The sequence below is a fragment of the Chelonia mydas genome, chromosome 4, assembly GCF_015237465.2.
Source record: "Chelonia mydas isolate rCheMyd1 chromosome 4, rCheMyd1.pri.v2, whole genome shotgun sequence".
Classification (NCBI taxonomy): Eukaryota; Metazoa; Chordata; order Testudines; family Cheloniidae; genus Chelonia; species Chelonia mydas.
Window position 1 is genome coordinate 64,142,491 of NC_057852.1, and position 14,600 is coordinate 64,157,090.

The window sequence follows — 14,600 nt, forward strand, 5'->3', positions numbered from 1 at the left end:
TCTTCTTGGAGAGCTGGAGTACTGGGGTCGACTGGAGAGTGCTCTGCTGTCGATTTAGCGGCTCTTCACTAGACCTGCTAAATCAAATCCCTGCTGCATTGATTGCAACAGCAATGATCTCCCCATAGTGAAGACCCAGCCCTAAGTTTTACGTGTAGATCTTGGCTCAAGCTCAGCATATGATACTTCTCTTCCCAAGTTTCAAAGTTTTAACAGTGGTTGAGAACAGTGGCACTTTGCAGTTCTTGCAACTGTCAAATACTTCAGAGGAAAATCAGTATTATCTAACTCTGTTTTGCCTACTTAGTATTAGCCCTTAATGGCAATACCTAAAGGGCGCAACGATGATTGGGGTCCTGTTTTGTTAGGTGCTGTGCAAACACATAGTGAGATGGTCCCTGAAGAAATCACAGTCTCAACAGGTAAGACACACACAAGGTAGAAGGTGAAACAGAAGCACAGAGAGGTGGTGTGACTAACCCAAGGTCAGGTAATAGATTAGTGGCTGAGCCAGGATCAAAACCTAGAACTCCAGCTCCCAATCTAATGCCCTGTCCAATACAGTGCACGGTCACAAGGATATTCCATGTATTTGGGCTAAATATGCCCTGTATTTCATGTGCTCCCTTGTATTTTTCAGGCTTTCTTGTTATTCTGAAGGAATTATTTTAAAAGTTTATAAAAAATTAAACATAAGGAAATCCTTACAATCAACTGCTTTGGTGTCGGTCGTCCAGAGCATGTCTGACTTGAAGTAATATAAAAGAAGTTGCTTAAGGTTTATTCAGGATGGATCCTTAAGGTTGTTGATAGCAGGATAGTTTATCATTTGTGATGTACTACTGCACAGTGAGAGTCATTACAGAACATGAATAGGAATCAGATTAATTTTAGTGGGATATAGTTGCATCTCTTTTATTTAGAAGCTGTATTTGATTAAAAGTGGTATTTAAGGGTGAATCACAGGTGTTCAAAAACACTTGTTTGTAAGATTCCAAAAGAGGAAATACAGCTGCTTAAACATGTAATTAGCATTGTATTTTAACCAAATTTTAAAATCCTTAGGATGTCTGCAACTCAGAGAGCTGCTTCCTCTGGTTGAGTGACATCACATCTACTTTTAAACATGGATACACATTCCGTTATAAACCTTTGTTTCCAAAGAGTCTTAACTTGGTAAAATTTTGGGCAGAAATTCATGTCCACAAGTGCATATTTAGTGTAAGTGCTGAACAAAAATCAGTTGAACCATCTGAGTTATTTATCCATGAATAAAGATGTAAAGTAAAATTTTTGAGTGGCCTAAGACTGTTTTGTAAATAAGACTTAGGTATTTTCAAAAATTTTACTTAATATCCCCTTTAGGAGGAAAAAAAATCTTCAATCCACATATAGCTTTCAATGAAGAAATTGCCTTAGTGTAAAGAAATGGTTACAAACAGAAATGCTGAGATTGAAAACAAAGATGAAATGTAGTACTGCAATATGCATGGTCAACACATATTCAGTTGCTTAAAACTTTATTTGTAAATCAAACTTCTACAAATATATTGCAGGCACTTGTTATCAATGTGGATCAAGTGTATGACATGTATGAAGTTTGTAAACTTCACCCATGTGTATCAGAGCACTAATAACTTCTAACTTTTTAAAAGTCTATATGTATCTTGTACTACGACAAAATTAAAAATAATTCTCATGAATTTGTTGAAACTCATTTTAATCCATATCACTAAATAGGGTTAAGATGACCACATAAAATGAATAAAATATGGATTTTAGTTGTCAGGTGTAACTAATTGTGGTAGTATATTTGAGTAACTTACGTTCATAGATTTTTTTTTTTTATTCATCTAGAAATTGTCTTTTTTCTGTCTAAACTTTCAGATAGATTCAGTACAATTTTAGTGCTGCTTGGCACAAAACCAGCGCAACCAATTGTGCTGTCTATATCAATGAACGTAGTTAAGATATGAAAACTAGAGTATAATGGCTAAAAATAATTTGATAAAGTGCCAATTTATATTTTTAATTTTTATTGTATCTCACTAGTTTTTTCACCTCCCCCAAGTTACCTAGTGAGTCTTGAAAGATCTGGAAATATCCATGACAGTAGAGGAAAGATACTTAAAGTTAGCATACCTGACAATAAATAACAGAAAACAAAATGGTGTAGAATTAAAACTAGACTGTCACAATTTCTATGTTTGGTAGGACTAAGATTTTACTTGATTTTTTTTCATGGATAGATTATAGATTTTGCAAAGTGTTTTAGTATTCTTTTAAATAAGTTAAAATGGTTAATGTACCGTAACTATATTTTGTTACTGATGTTTGAACCCATTGACCTTGTTACTGGAGGGGGCAGTCCAGTGAAGGGTTGTCACCATTTGCCCTGCAACCCTGGGTATCTTTATAATGTTTTGCTGCTGAAGCTCCCTGCCTGGTATGCTCATAACCAGCCTATGAGCATCTAGGTCACACCCTGAAGTGTCCGTGTGCTGGACAGCCCTGCTTCAGCAGCTCTCACCCTAGCAGCCTGTCTATAGCCCCACTCTTGCTTCCATCAGACTTGGCTACGACCAGCAAGGTGATTCCAACGGACACTCAGTCCTGAATTTTACCAAAACCATGTGCTTTGCAATGTCCAGCCCTCTCTTGGATAGTTCAGGGAAATAATAAGGTTAATTTGTTCCTCTAAAGACACAAAAGTGCATTACAGCTTGGTATTAACTTAAGTGGGGTAACTACTCCCTTCCATTTAAACACAGCACTGAGTTGTTTAGGGTATGTAATAAGAGTTTCAGATACGTCTCTTCTTATCCAAAATCCAACAAGGCATACTCAAATGTTAGAAACAATGTCCCATTGACTAAAATTTGGGGTAAGAGAGAAGGAAGGAAGACCAGAGAGAACAACACTCTCTCCTTTTTCCATCTAATTCTGAAAGAACGTTTTGGTAGCCCACAAGGTCATTTCCTCTCTGTCTTGGTGGTCTCAAATGGAAAGGTTCAAGTCTGAACTTTCTCAGAACCATCAGGCTCACAGTAATAAAGGAAGCCACCTTGTCTGGGTGATGAGCCTAGGGTGCCCAGTGATTAACACACATACTCTGGTCTAAGGGAGCAGTGGAGAGCATAAATTGGCTAGAGTTCAGGGCAATCCACCTGGTCCTCAAAAATATCCTACCACTGTATCCTCGTGACAACAGTCAACAGAACAGCTGTGGTGTACATGAACAAGCAAGGAGGTACACAGCCATCCACTCTCAACAAGACAATTCTTATGCATGGGGTAGAGAAGAAGCTAAAATTCATTTGGGCACTTCCACGTCTCTGGAGACCTCAGTTTCATAGCAGGTAGATAGAAGACCAGATGAGGACCCAGTGGAGTGGTGTTCTATCCCATCCTCTTTCAAGCTAACAACATGGAGATTTGGGTCTCTATTACTGAGCCTTCTCACTTATCCTTCTGCCCAAAGAGGAATGCCACATTCTTTTCAAGACACAAGAATTTATAATGTCCTCTATTAATCTTGGCCTCAGAGGGTCACGTGTGCCTTCCCTCCCCCCCCCCCCCACACACCCTGTACTTTTTTCGCAGTTAGAAAGCAGAAGAAGGCACAGTAATTCTAGTGTTTTTATTCTGTCATTGAGATCCTTGTTTTCCAATCTGATTAATACATTCTTGTAGCTACTCTCCACCTACCAAGCTGAGAGAACCTGCTAAATAATGGGGTGACCTCATAGCCATCCAGACTCAATGAGACTCCAGTTATCTGTTTGGATATGGAAAGGAGAGAGTTAAAGCAACAAAGTTCTTCCTGCACAGTAATTACTGACATCCAGAAAATAGCCATCCACTTCAGAATGAACTAGTCAAGGACAGATTTCGTAATAGATGCCCAGAGCCTGCTCCTCTAAAGTTAGCCATTATACTAGAATTCCCTTAAGATGGACTAACCCTAGGGCTAAAGGACTATTGATATTTTTTTTTAAAAAAAGTGCTAGTATAGAGAAGCAATCTGCTTGTATGGTGGAAGAAAAAATATTGCGAAGAAACAGTTTCTTTTTCAAAGGGGTTATTGTAGGTAATGATTGAAGAGAAAATTATTTTTAAAACTCTAATCATGTCTTTATGGCCAGATACATAAATCTAAAATTATTCTATATTTCCTTTCAAACCAATAATGTTGTTAATATGCATTAAACTCCATCTAGATTTATGTAGATGGTAAAATTTTACTTTTATGGAAGCCGACTGTAAAATTAAAATCAGAATAGATGAAATTTTTAAATAAATGACTGAATGGCATTGAGTATATATCAAATATTAATGGCATATGTTTTAGATAATCTTTTAAAATAAAAATTTAGACAGTGGAACCATGATATATGAGTTACAGGAGTGCAAAACAGTGAATGGAAAAAATGTCACTAGTGCAAAAACACATTTTGAATAAAGCATAATTAAAAATAAAGTACAAGTGTTTTTGCATGCTGAGTCTTTGTGGCAAGGTTTTATCTAAAATAGGTTTTTCCAGCTAAATTATAAATCCTGAAAATGGGACACACACGCTCATTACAAGAGTGCCACAAGAAGTTCCACAGTTGCTTCATATTTCTATTCCAAAGCAATTGTCAGCTGTCAGAAATGAAGACTTGATGATGGTTGTAGAATACTTTTCGTACATTTTGCACCGTGCTGATGTTTTGAGGAATATGACATACAAAGGTAAGAATGTTTTCTTTACTAAAAACTGAGAGCTGAGTACACAAGGTGACAAATCGGTCTGTAATCAAAGGGAAGATTGGCAGACCACAATGCATCAAGCCCAACTGAGGCACCAGTCTGACTGTACTCTGGCCTTGTCATTTATATTAAAGTTCCGGATTATAGATTCATCTGCAGTAATAGCTCAACAGAAGGGCATTTGTTCAAATGTTCTGTAACATTAGTAAATGGGTTATCAAAATAGCAGACATTACAATGCAGTAACTGTAGCTTTGGTGTTGCCAGGATATTAATTGGTTGCAATGAGCTTCATTAATTTAACAATGCCACTGCCTGTCTGTTTGTTTTAAAAGGTGAATTGGTGATATTTATCATGTTTAATCCTTTATGTTTTGGCTGAAGTAATAACATTTTAACAAGAAAAACTCTATGTGGTGAATTTGATAAGTAATTTGTTTAAGAGCGGGTTAGACAAACACCTGTCAGGAATAATAGATAATTAGTCCTGCCTTGAGTGTAGGGGACTGGACTAGATGACCTCAAGAGGTTCCTTCCAGTTCTGTGATTCTGTTTATTCTTCTTTGAGTGATTGCTCATGTCGATTCCAAGTAGGTGTGTGTGCGCCGCATGCACAGTTGCCGGAAGGTTTCTCCCCTAGCGGTATCCATCAGGTCAGCTGTGGAGTCCCTCATGGCACCTTCATGGCGGTGTATTTAGGTTCCTGTCTACCCGCTGCCTCTTCAGTTCCTTCTTATCGCCAGTGACTGTTGTTGGAACAGCCCTCTCTTGCTAACAGCAAATGATCCCCTAGTGGACTTTTCCCCTGCTCTGACTCAGCTGGCACCGTTGACTCCGGCCTCACCGGGAGCTCCGTCGAGTCCAGTTCTAGTGGACTCCCTGGTGTGGGAGTGTCGGAAGGAGGACATAAATCTTCCCATCTGTACCGGATGCCTTTGAGGAGGCTAGGGACCTCATAGCAATGACTGTGCAGTCCCCCGCACCTGCAATGGCACCAGCACTGCAAAGAGGCACCATGCCCTCTAGGGGCAAGCTGACGATGATGAGACACTGCTCGCCCTCACCTTGGCACCGCTCCTCAGCACCGTCTCGCTACACACCGCTTTGGTTGCTGAGATTGGAGTCCTTGTTGGACTCGGTGGTGGAGTCGTACGCCTCTGGGTGAAGCTGGCACTGCTCCTGGCACTGCCCGAGGCAGGAGGAAGGGCAGCCACTACCCATGATGTCCTGGCCTCCGCAGTGGCAGGCACCAGCTCAATGGCCCTTTTGAACCCTGTGGGCATACCACCATGCCCAAGGGCCAGGGTCCAGATCCTTGTTGGGGGTTTTGGAGGCACGGATCCCTCCATCATCAACATCGGTAGCCCGGGATCCTCTGCTAGGGCAGGAGATGGGTACGCTGGTCGGCAGGGAGTCTGCTGTGGGACCCGGTGCCGGTACCGAGATAGGCCCAGGAACCAGGACCGCTCAGCATAAGGGGATCCCTGCGAACCAGTGGCAGGAAGACCTGGTGCCTCTGGAGGCATCTTCCACATCTTCCCTGGATAAAGCAGTGGTGGGCACTTCCATGGACAATAGGGCACACCAAGAGTTGCTCAGGAGGGTGGCTCAAAACTTAAGCATGCAGGTGGAGGAAGTCTCAGAGGAGACCGATATGGTTGACACTCTGGTCCCTGAAGGTCCTTTGAGGGTGGCTTTGCCCCTCATGAAGACTATCCATAACACCCCTAAGATGTTGTGGCAAACACCCTTCTCTCTTCCCCCCATGGCTAAAGAGGTAGAGAGGAAATACTTTGTGCCCTCTAAGGGGTACGAGCACCTGCTTACTCATCCTCAGCCGGGTACTCTGGTAGTGGAGGCGGCCAACTAGAAAGAAAGGGAGGGACAACTGGGTCCGATTCCTACATCCAAAAAGACGAAGAAGCTGGATCTCTTCGGTAGGAAGGTGTATTTTACCAGGGGACTCCGGCTTAATGTTGCCAACCAGCAGGCAGTCCTTAGCAGCTATAGCTATAATTGCTTGAACATGCTGTCCAAGTTTCAGGAACTTCTGGCGGACTCCTGCTTGGAGTTTGTGGCTGTCCTGGAGGAGGGCAGAGTCATTGTGAGGACCTCCTTATGTCTCTCCCTGGACTCGGTGGACTCAGCAATCCGGATGATGGCAACTGTGATAGCTCCAGAGATGGAGCTAAAGGCTTTAAGTGTTGGGACTCCCACTCAAAGTCCAACACACTATCCAGGACTTGCCTTTTGACTGTTCAGGGCTTTTCTCTGAGCAAACAGACACTAGGCTCCACAGCCTGAAAGACTTGCAGGCAACCCTGAAGGCCCCTGGGGCTTCATATGCCAGCCCCCCCAAAGAGAGCCTTTTAAGCCACAACCCACCCCTCACTTCTCCTCAGCTCCTCCTAGGCAGGACTACAGCAGGAAGCAGTGCTGGAGTAATAGGTGGAGGCCCTCTGTCCTTCTCTAATCAGGACCAAGGCACAGCAAAGCAGCCCTCAGCCTCCAAACCAAACTTTTGAACATGCACCTGGGGCGATGCACCAGTTCAGTTCCTGGATCCTTCCCCTCCCTTTGTGAATCATCTATCCCATTTCTACCATGCCTGGGCTCAAATACCTCAGACCAGTGGGTCTTGAGCATGGTAGAATTGGGATATTCTCTTCAATTCTGTTTCCTCCTGCCTTCCCACCCACCCTTCTTTTCCCTCTTCAGGGACCCTTCTCATGAACAGCTTCTAGTTCAGGAGGTGCAAACGCTCCGATAACTCAGGGCAGTAGAGGAGGTCCCTCTGGAGTTCTTCTCCCAGTATTTCCTAATCTCAAAGGCCAAGGGTGGGCTCAGGCCTATTTTATACCGGCGAAACCTAAACAGACTCACAAAGAAGTTGAAGTTCCGCATGGTCTCCCTGGCTTCCATTATTCCTTCCCTGGATCCGGGGGACTGGTACGCCACCCTCGACTTGACAGACACGTACTTTCATGTGTCCATAATCCCATCCCACGGATGGTTCTTAGGTTTTGTGGTCCACAACACCCACTATCAGTTTACTGTCCTCCCCTTAGGCCTCTTGGCAGCCCCTCGGGTGTTCACTAAGTGCATGCAGCCTTCCTGCGGAAGCAGCAAAGGCAAGTATTTCCGTACTTAGATGACTGGCTAATCAAGGGCCGCTCCCAGGCCCAAGTGGAGGCCCACATGAGCCTGGTGCGGACAATGTTCCACAGGCTCGGCCTTAGTTTGAACTTGACAGTGTCAACCATAACTCCCACTCAAAGGATAGAGTTCCCCAGAGCTCTCCTAGACTCCAGTCAGGCCAGGGAATTCCTCCTGGAATTTCGCTTCCTCGCCATGGGTGCCATCATAGAGGATCTCAGAAGGTTACCTACCTTTCATAACTGAGGTTCTTTGAGGTGCGTTGCTCATGTCCATTCCAAGACCCACCTGCCTCCCTTCTGTTGGAGTGTCTGGTAAGAAGGAGCAGAAGAGGCAGCAGATAGGCAGAGACATATATACACCACCATGAAGGCGTGACTCCTGGGGGCTCCCAAGCTGACCTGATGGGTACCACTAGGGGAAAAACCTTCTGGCGACTGTGCACACAGTGCACACACACCTCCTGGGATTGGACATGAGTAACACATATTAAAGAACAACATTTACAAAAGGTAGGTAACTGTTTTTTCAGTGAAGTTTTCTGAGTGTTTAGAGAAAAGTTTTGGGTAAATTTGAAGTAGTCCCACAGGTGTTTGTGAATTCTAAATCTACTGCAGCATGTTAGAAGAAAAAGCGCTGTGTGTAGAGCCCTACAAGGATACAAAATGTGTATCCACAGCCTATCTGTGATCTGCAAATATGGTCTGCAGATATAAAGCGAATAGCTGCTGATTTGCAGGGCTCCTAGATATAAAATTTGGATCCACATTCCTCCACAATCTGCAAACATGGTCCATGGCTCTACTTGTGTGGTATATGAGGCATTTAAACTTATTCCTTATTGCAGCATTCAGAGCAAATTTCTTCCCCACTTCCCCCTGCTCTTTTTACTCCTATCAGTCATATCCTAGGAGACAAATTATTGGGGAAGGCTAGGAGGGAGAGAGAAAAATGATATAGAAATAGTTTGATATTCCTGTGGGCACCAGGAAATTTGTGTCCAACAACACTGAGTTTTTTAAAAAATTAGTTTTTAGACTTGTCCTTTGCCTTTCACTGTATTAAAGAGGAAACGTTTCCATGCATTCATTTAAGATGATGTACTACTGTTGCTGCTGGTGTTCTGCAGATTTTCAGAATGGGTGAAAAGGATAAAAAACAGGTATCTTGTTAAAGGGTTATTCTGTTTCTAGATTCAGAAAATTTAGTGTGTTGCTAATGTCTGCTCCTAACTAACAAGTCTCCTTTTCTTTCCACCCATACCCTCATTGCATATTGTCCCTGACCTCGTTTGCCATTCTTTCCACTCATCTCTTTCAAATTTTTCTGCAGAACACAATTTTTCTAGGAGGACTGTAAAACTCTAGTCCTCCTTATGGAAAACTTGTGTTGGATGACTAAGACTCATAACTACCTTATGACAAACTAAAACGCTGAGAACTAAACTTGGCTTGAATATTGCTTTTCGCTCCCTTTCATCTTTAGCCATCATTTGAATATTGTTATTAAAGCAAAGTTGCATTTTACTTAACTGTTCATAATTATCTAAGATAGGATACTTTCCAGGGTATATGAACTTTTTAGAGGTCCTTAAATGAATTCCAATTATATTGAAATAGGATTTAAAACTTATAAAATGTTGGTGAGATTTCTGCCTTACTCATTTTATGTAAAGTGTAACGGGATTTTAATTACTTTGTTAAAAACAATTGTAGATAAAATTACTCCATATGAAGATGCTTTGATATTCAGGAGATGGGCTTGGGGGAGGGAGAGAAAGAAACAAGAGGCTTGATATCTTATGTTTTATACATGTTAAGCAACAAAGTAACTACCAAAGATAGTTAAAAGCCCTGCACATGAAACTGTAAACAACTGTTTTATTAGTTTAAGTTACAGCAAGGGCGGTGGCACAGGTTTTGTCAAATTTAAGAGACAGTCTTATTGGGTTTGCAATTCATAAAAGTGTTAGCTACTGAAAACTGCTTCAGTAACTAAGTGTCAGTTTGGCTAGGTTGTTATGTTTCCCTTCTATAAAGTCAGTGCTTTATTTTCTCATGTGAGAGTGGAGATTTGGTAATTTTCAATAATTAAGATGGAGGGGGGTGGTATGGTTGTCTGAGAATTCCCTGCCTTTCTCCCACCCTTCTAACTTTTTTGTTCCGTTCATATTTTCCTGTTTCTCTCAAGGGTTTTACCACAGATGGCTAGGCGGACTCCTTTTGAGGACCATCAGTTTTGCTGCTAAGTCAGATAATAAAGTACCATGTACGTGTACAGTTTAATATATAACAAGCTGCAGTGATTGGTGCACTGTTTCCCCACCTAGGCATGAAATGTTTTGCCTTGGCAGAACTCCCATCACCTACTAGCCAGGAGTTGAAACACCAAACTCACGTTAGTGCTTGGCACTAACCACAAGGCCATCAAGCCAAACTAAAAGTGTTTTTTAATTACTTTGACGAGAAGTAATATTTTTGCTTTACTTCATAATCTTGTTTTACTTTTTATAAGTTTCATAAATTGGATAATTTACAGTATCAGTGGGCAGAACTTCATTTACAACTGCCCATGCTCGGCATTTGCAAGAATGAAACTTAAATTTAACATTTTAAAATTCTTAGTCAATTATTGAAGAATGTTAGGGTCATTTACAAATTACTATAAATACCCACACTTTTTCCCTTTGCAGAAATTTGTTTATAAAAGAGAGTTGTATCAAGAAGAACTTACATAATTCAGCTTTAAAAGAATTACTTTTAGCATGTATTAGAAAATCAAGGAGATGTGTGCTGTATTAAATGGGCCCATAAAGGTAAATATATTCCCTTTAAAAACGGCCTGATATTAAATAAATTTTTCCCTAAAATAATGTTATAAAAATAGACTGTGGCTCTTAGTTGCCTCAGAATCCTTCTTTATTAAACTTAATTTTCACTAAGCGTCTAGCCTAATTTGCCAACAATCAGCGTCAGTACAGAAAATTATCACTATGTAGCAAGTTAGACGAATTAACATAGGGTGAGTTATTTTGGTGGAGACAGCTGTAAAGTACATGTTAATATTTTTCAGGATTCATCTTTCATGTGTGTTTATGCATGTTTAATAGCTTTTAGCTTCATAGACTGCATATTTATATATATTTTTTACAATAGCAGCAGCAAAAAAGTTCTTTGTTTAGTTCATCAACGGTGGTCTCTGATTTAAGGAATCTATTGTAAATGCGTAGCATAGATCAAATTCTAGCAACATGACAGCTTAATGGTCGAGTAGCAGGTTCTGTTTGTTGGCAATGGCTCGGTCTCCACTGTCATCAGTTTGTGACCCTCCAAAAATTTGTATTGTACACAGATGACATTTATTTTATTGCTTGAGTATTTTCCCTGTTGCATTATAGCTTCTCTGTAGCATGATGCTGCAGATATAAAACTGGAAGTAATGTGTTTTCTATGGGAGTGTCTGGGTAAACTGCTCCATTTTAAAATGTAATTTTCATGCACCATGTACATGATTGAAACTGTCAAAGTTAGTCTTTTTATATCTCCTGGATTGTTCACTCCATTGTTTTAATGGAAATTACTCAATTTCCATATAGAAGTATAATCTATTTTCAAAAAGATGGTTGTTGGTATTTGTGAAAATTCAGAATCTTACCTATACCAGTCCAAAGATATTTGGAGTTGGAGTAGTGTTTAAACGGTTCAAAATCCATGAAAGCTTGTCAAGTGTGCTGTTTATAAATACTCGACAGAGATGTTTTACAGCTTTGCAGCAATTTTATGTTTGGGTGAGTGAAGGAGAAGGTGTTGGCTAACACATTTCTTTATCTTCACCTGGGTGAAAAATCATATTTAGTCTAGAGCTTGTGTTGAAGTAAGTCTTGCTCCTTATTCCCACCCTGTCTTCAGTTATACTCTTTTGGAGCGAGCACTCAGTGGATTCCTTCCCTCTGGGACTTGCTTGACCTACAGAAGCTGATACAATACAGGCAAGAGCTTGTTACTTTATCTGACTTGTCCATCTCTACCTTAATGAGTGAAATGGTTTAAGTATTTGAGGGGGTGAGCCTCAAGGAATGTGTCTTCCATTTGAGTCGAAATTTCCGTGTATAGAGGGAGAGGGAGGGAGAGAGGGAGAGAAATCGACTTACATCACTAGAACTGCATTGAGAGTGCCTGTCTGTGCAGGTTAAGAGACAGACTACAGTGTCTTTGCTTTCTGGAGGAAGCAGCAATGCCGTTTGTATCCTAAGAGGAATTTTTTATTTAGAAAAGGAAGCATTCTTTCTACCCAGGAAATGGCTTTCCTTGTGCGTTGCTATGCCAACTGCCTGCAGCCATGGTCTTCCAAAGTAAGCACAATAACGTAATTATATTGGCATATTACATTCAGACTCATGATTCTCTAGGTTTTCGTGTGTGTAACTGTGTTGTATTTCTGTTACTGACTCTCGGTAGTAGACATGCTTGCCTTGAATGTGAGGGTCAGACATCATGAAATTAAATGTCCATCAATGTCATGCTGCTAAGATTAATTGTGCAAACTTGGTTAGTTGAGTGGAACAGAGATCACTGGTCACCACTCTGTCAGCATCATTAGCAGCCAGGGAGGAGGTCCCTATGCACATGCTCTGTCCTGATTTTTGGGGGTGTGCTGTGTAGGGGTGTGTGTGTGATTGTAAATGAAACAGGTTTATTAACCATGCTTGACTGAATGCTGGAGGCTGGTTCTAACAACCTAATATAATACTGTATTAAGCCTTTTTGAGGGAGTCTCTGTGCAGTCAGCCATTTTAGCTTTTTTTTTTTCCTCCTTTTTCTTTTCCTCCCATTCTTCAGTCTCACGGAATGATCTTGTTCACTTGGAAGAATGCTGGATGTTTAGGGCTTCATCAGACTCCCTACATCCTGACATGCTTAGACTTTCAGTGTTACAAAAATGGAGACGAACGCTGTTGTTTGGATTGCTTTTCTGTATTACAAGTGTGAGAGGTTTTTTGAGCTTAGTGGTAGTGACACTTTAAGCTCCAGCTTGGTTCCTCCCCCCCCTTCTTTTTGTAATTTAATGCTATAGAGGGTGACTTTCCATCCATGAAAAATTGGTACATGATGTGTAAATTCAGTTCAGCATATGTTTCTTCATTATGAAACCACTAGCGATCCCAGCTAACCATGGAGTTATGGGCCAGCAGGAGAAACATTCAGTAAGTATTGCAAATTCTGTTTGTTCTGTCAATAACCTGTCACAGTTAACTGCTTTTAAATTGGAGCTGCTTCTTTTATTGCTGATCTGCTTTAATAATGGCAGTTTTAATGGTGGTATTCGGGGGAAAAAAAAGTTGCACCTGTGACAATATTAAAATTTTTATTAAATGGTTGTATTTCATACTGTTTAGAAAAGACATAAATCACTTGATTCTTTTAAATTGTTTAATTTTAAATGAAAAAATGTTAAGACAGTTGTCTTAGTTGCGGCTTATAAACATTCTATTTCAACTTTTCACTTGTGTATTTCATAACTTTTCAAAAGCATACATCAGGTGTATACTGAGTGACCTATATTTTAGGAGATTGTGGGGGTGAGCTTGATCGGTAGCGTGTGGTGCTAGAATGTGATAGCTTTCTAGCATGGGAGGATGCGTTAGTAACTAGTTTGGTAATGTGTCTAATATGGTCATCCCACTAATTGCTTAAAAATGTAAAACCATTGGTGAAAATTCAGAATAATTTAGAGTGAACAAAAGCCATAAGTACTGGTGCTTTATAATTGATCCCATGAGTCAGCTACACTTTTGCCATGCTGTAATCCCATCGGCAACCACTCTTTGTTGTTTGTGAGAACAGCAACTCTTACGAGTCTGAGTCTCGGGTGTCAAAAAATGTGAGTTGGTAGACTGTTCTTATAAAAGAAAAACCTTGGAAACTTTAATTCATTTTCTAACAGTTAATGCTGAAAACACACAGCTTTATCAGTTTATGCAGTACAATTTTCAGTCTCTTCAGTAATTTAGAAAGGTTTTTACAGATAGTGTGAACGTGTATAGACATACATGTGTATGTAATATAGTAGAATATACAGTACACAGAAGTGGTGTACTGTGTATGAGACCCGTTTAGAGATGAAAAGTCCTGGAAGGATGTGATGGGAGGAACTTTATATGGAAATATTTTATTCATACATTCAATGTAGGTAAGATGCAGTGACTTTTAATTTCTGCTTTTCTAAGCATTTCATCTAGAAATGCCTCACAAAAAGTTGAATAGACTTCCGTAAAGTATGTAGCAGACATAGTGTGGAACCTCCTATTGAAAACTATATTGGTTCATGCTGTTAAGCTTGAGTGTAATTAATTTAATGGTCTTGTTTCATTCTCCTTATAAAGGAGTTCACATTACCAAACTCTTGGCTGTTCATGGTGCGCTAAAGAGTTTGATACTAATGAAAAGATTGAAATATCACGGAGACTAAGCTACTTCTCCCTCTTAAATAAGTTCTACCAGGCCTGACTGAGGATGTTTGTAAGATTACAAATCGAATTGAAAATGATAACGTTGTGTTTGGTGCTGGTGTTCACTCAGTTTTCATCTTCATTAGTCTCCTTGTTCCTCCCACTTCTCCCTCTAAGAATGTTCTTTCAAGGCTCTAGATATGCTGTAGAAATAGAGTAGGAGTCTAAAGAAAATGCAGTCATT

The 14,600-nt window shown here is 40.5% G+C and overlaps 1 protein-coding gene across 19 annotated transcripts in view; it reads left to right on the top strand.

Moving 5' to 3' along the window:
• The window catches only part of RAPGEF2 (Rap guanine nucleotide exchange factor 2), a 291,986-nt gene that overhangs the window by 170,968 nt on the left and 106,418 nt on the right, over positions 1-14,600 (top strand). For 3 of the 19 annotated variants that reach the window (XM_037897475.2, XM_043545923.1, XM_043545921.1), the window contains exon 1: positions 12,423-13,111. The exons of 14 other annotated variants lie outside the window; for them this stretch is intronic. In XM_037897475.2, coding sequence (XP_037753403.1) covers positions 13,052-13,111 — 60 coding nt within the window. In that variant the 5' untranslated portion in view covers positions 12,423-13,051. Of the gene's footprint in view, positions 1-12,420; positions 13,112-14,600 lie in introns of those variants that run through there. 2 more of the 19 variants (XM_037897473.2, XM_037897474.2) reach the window with 2 other exon arrangements.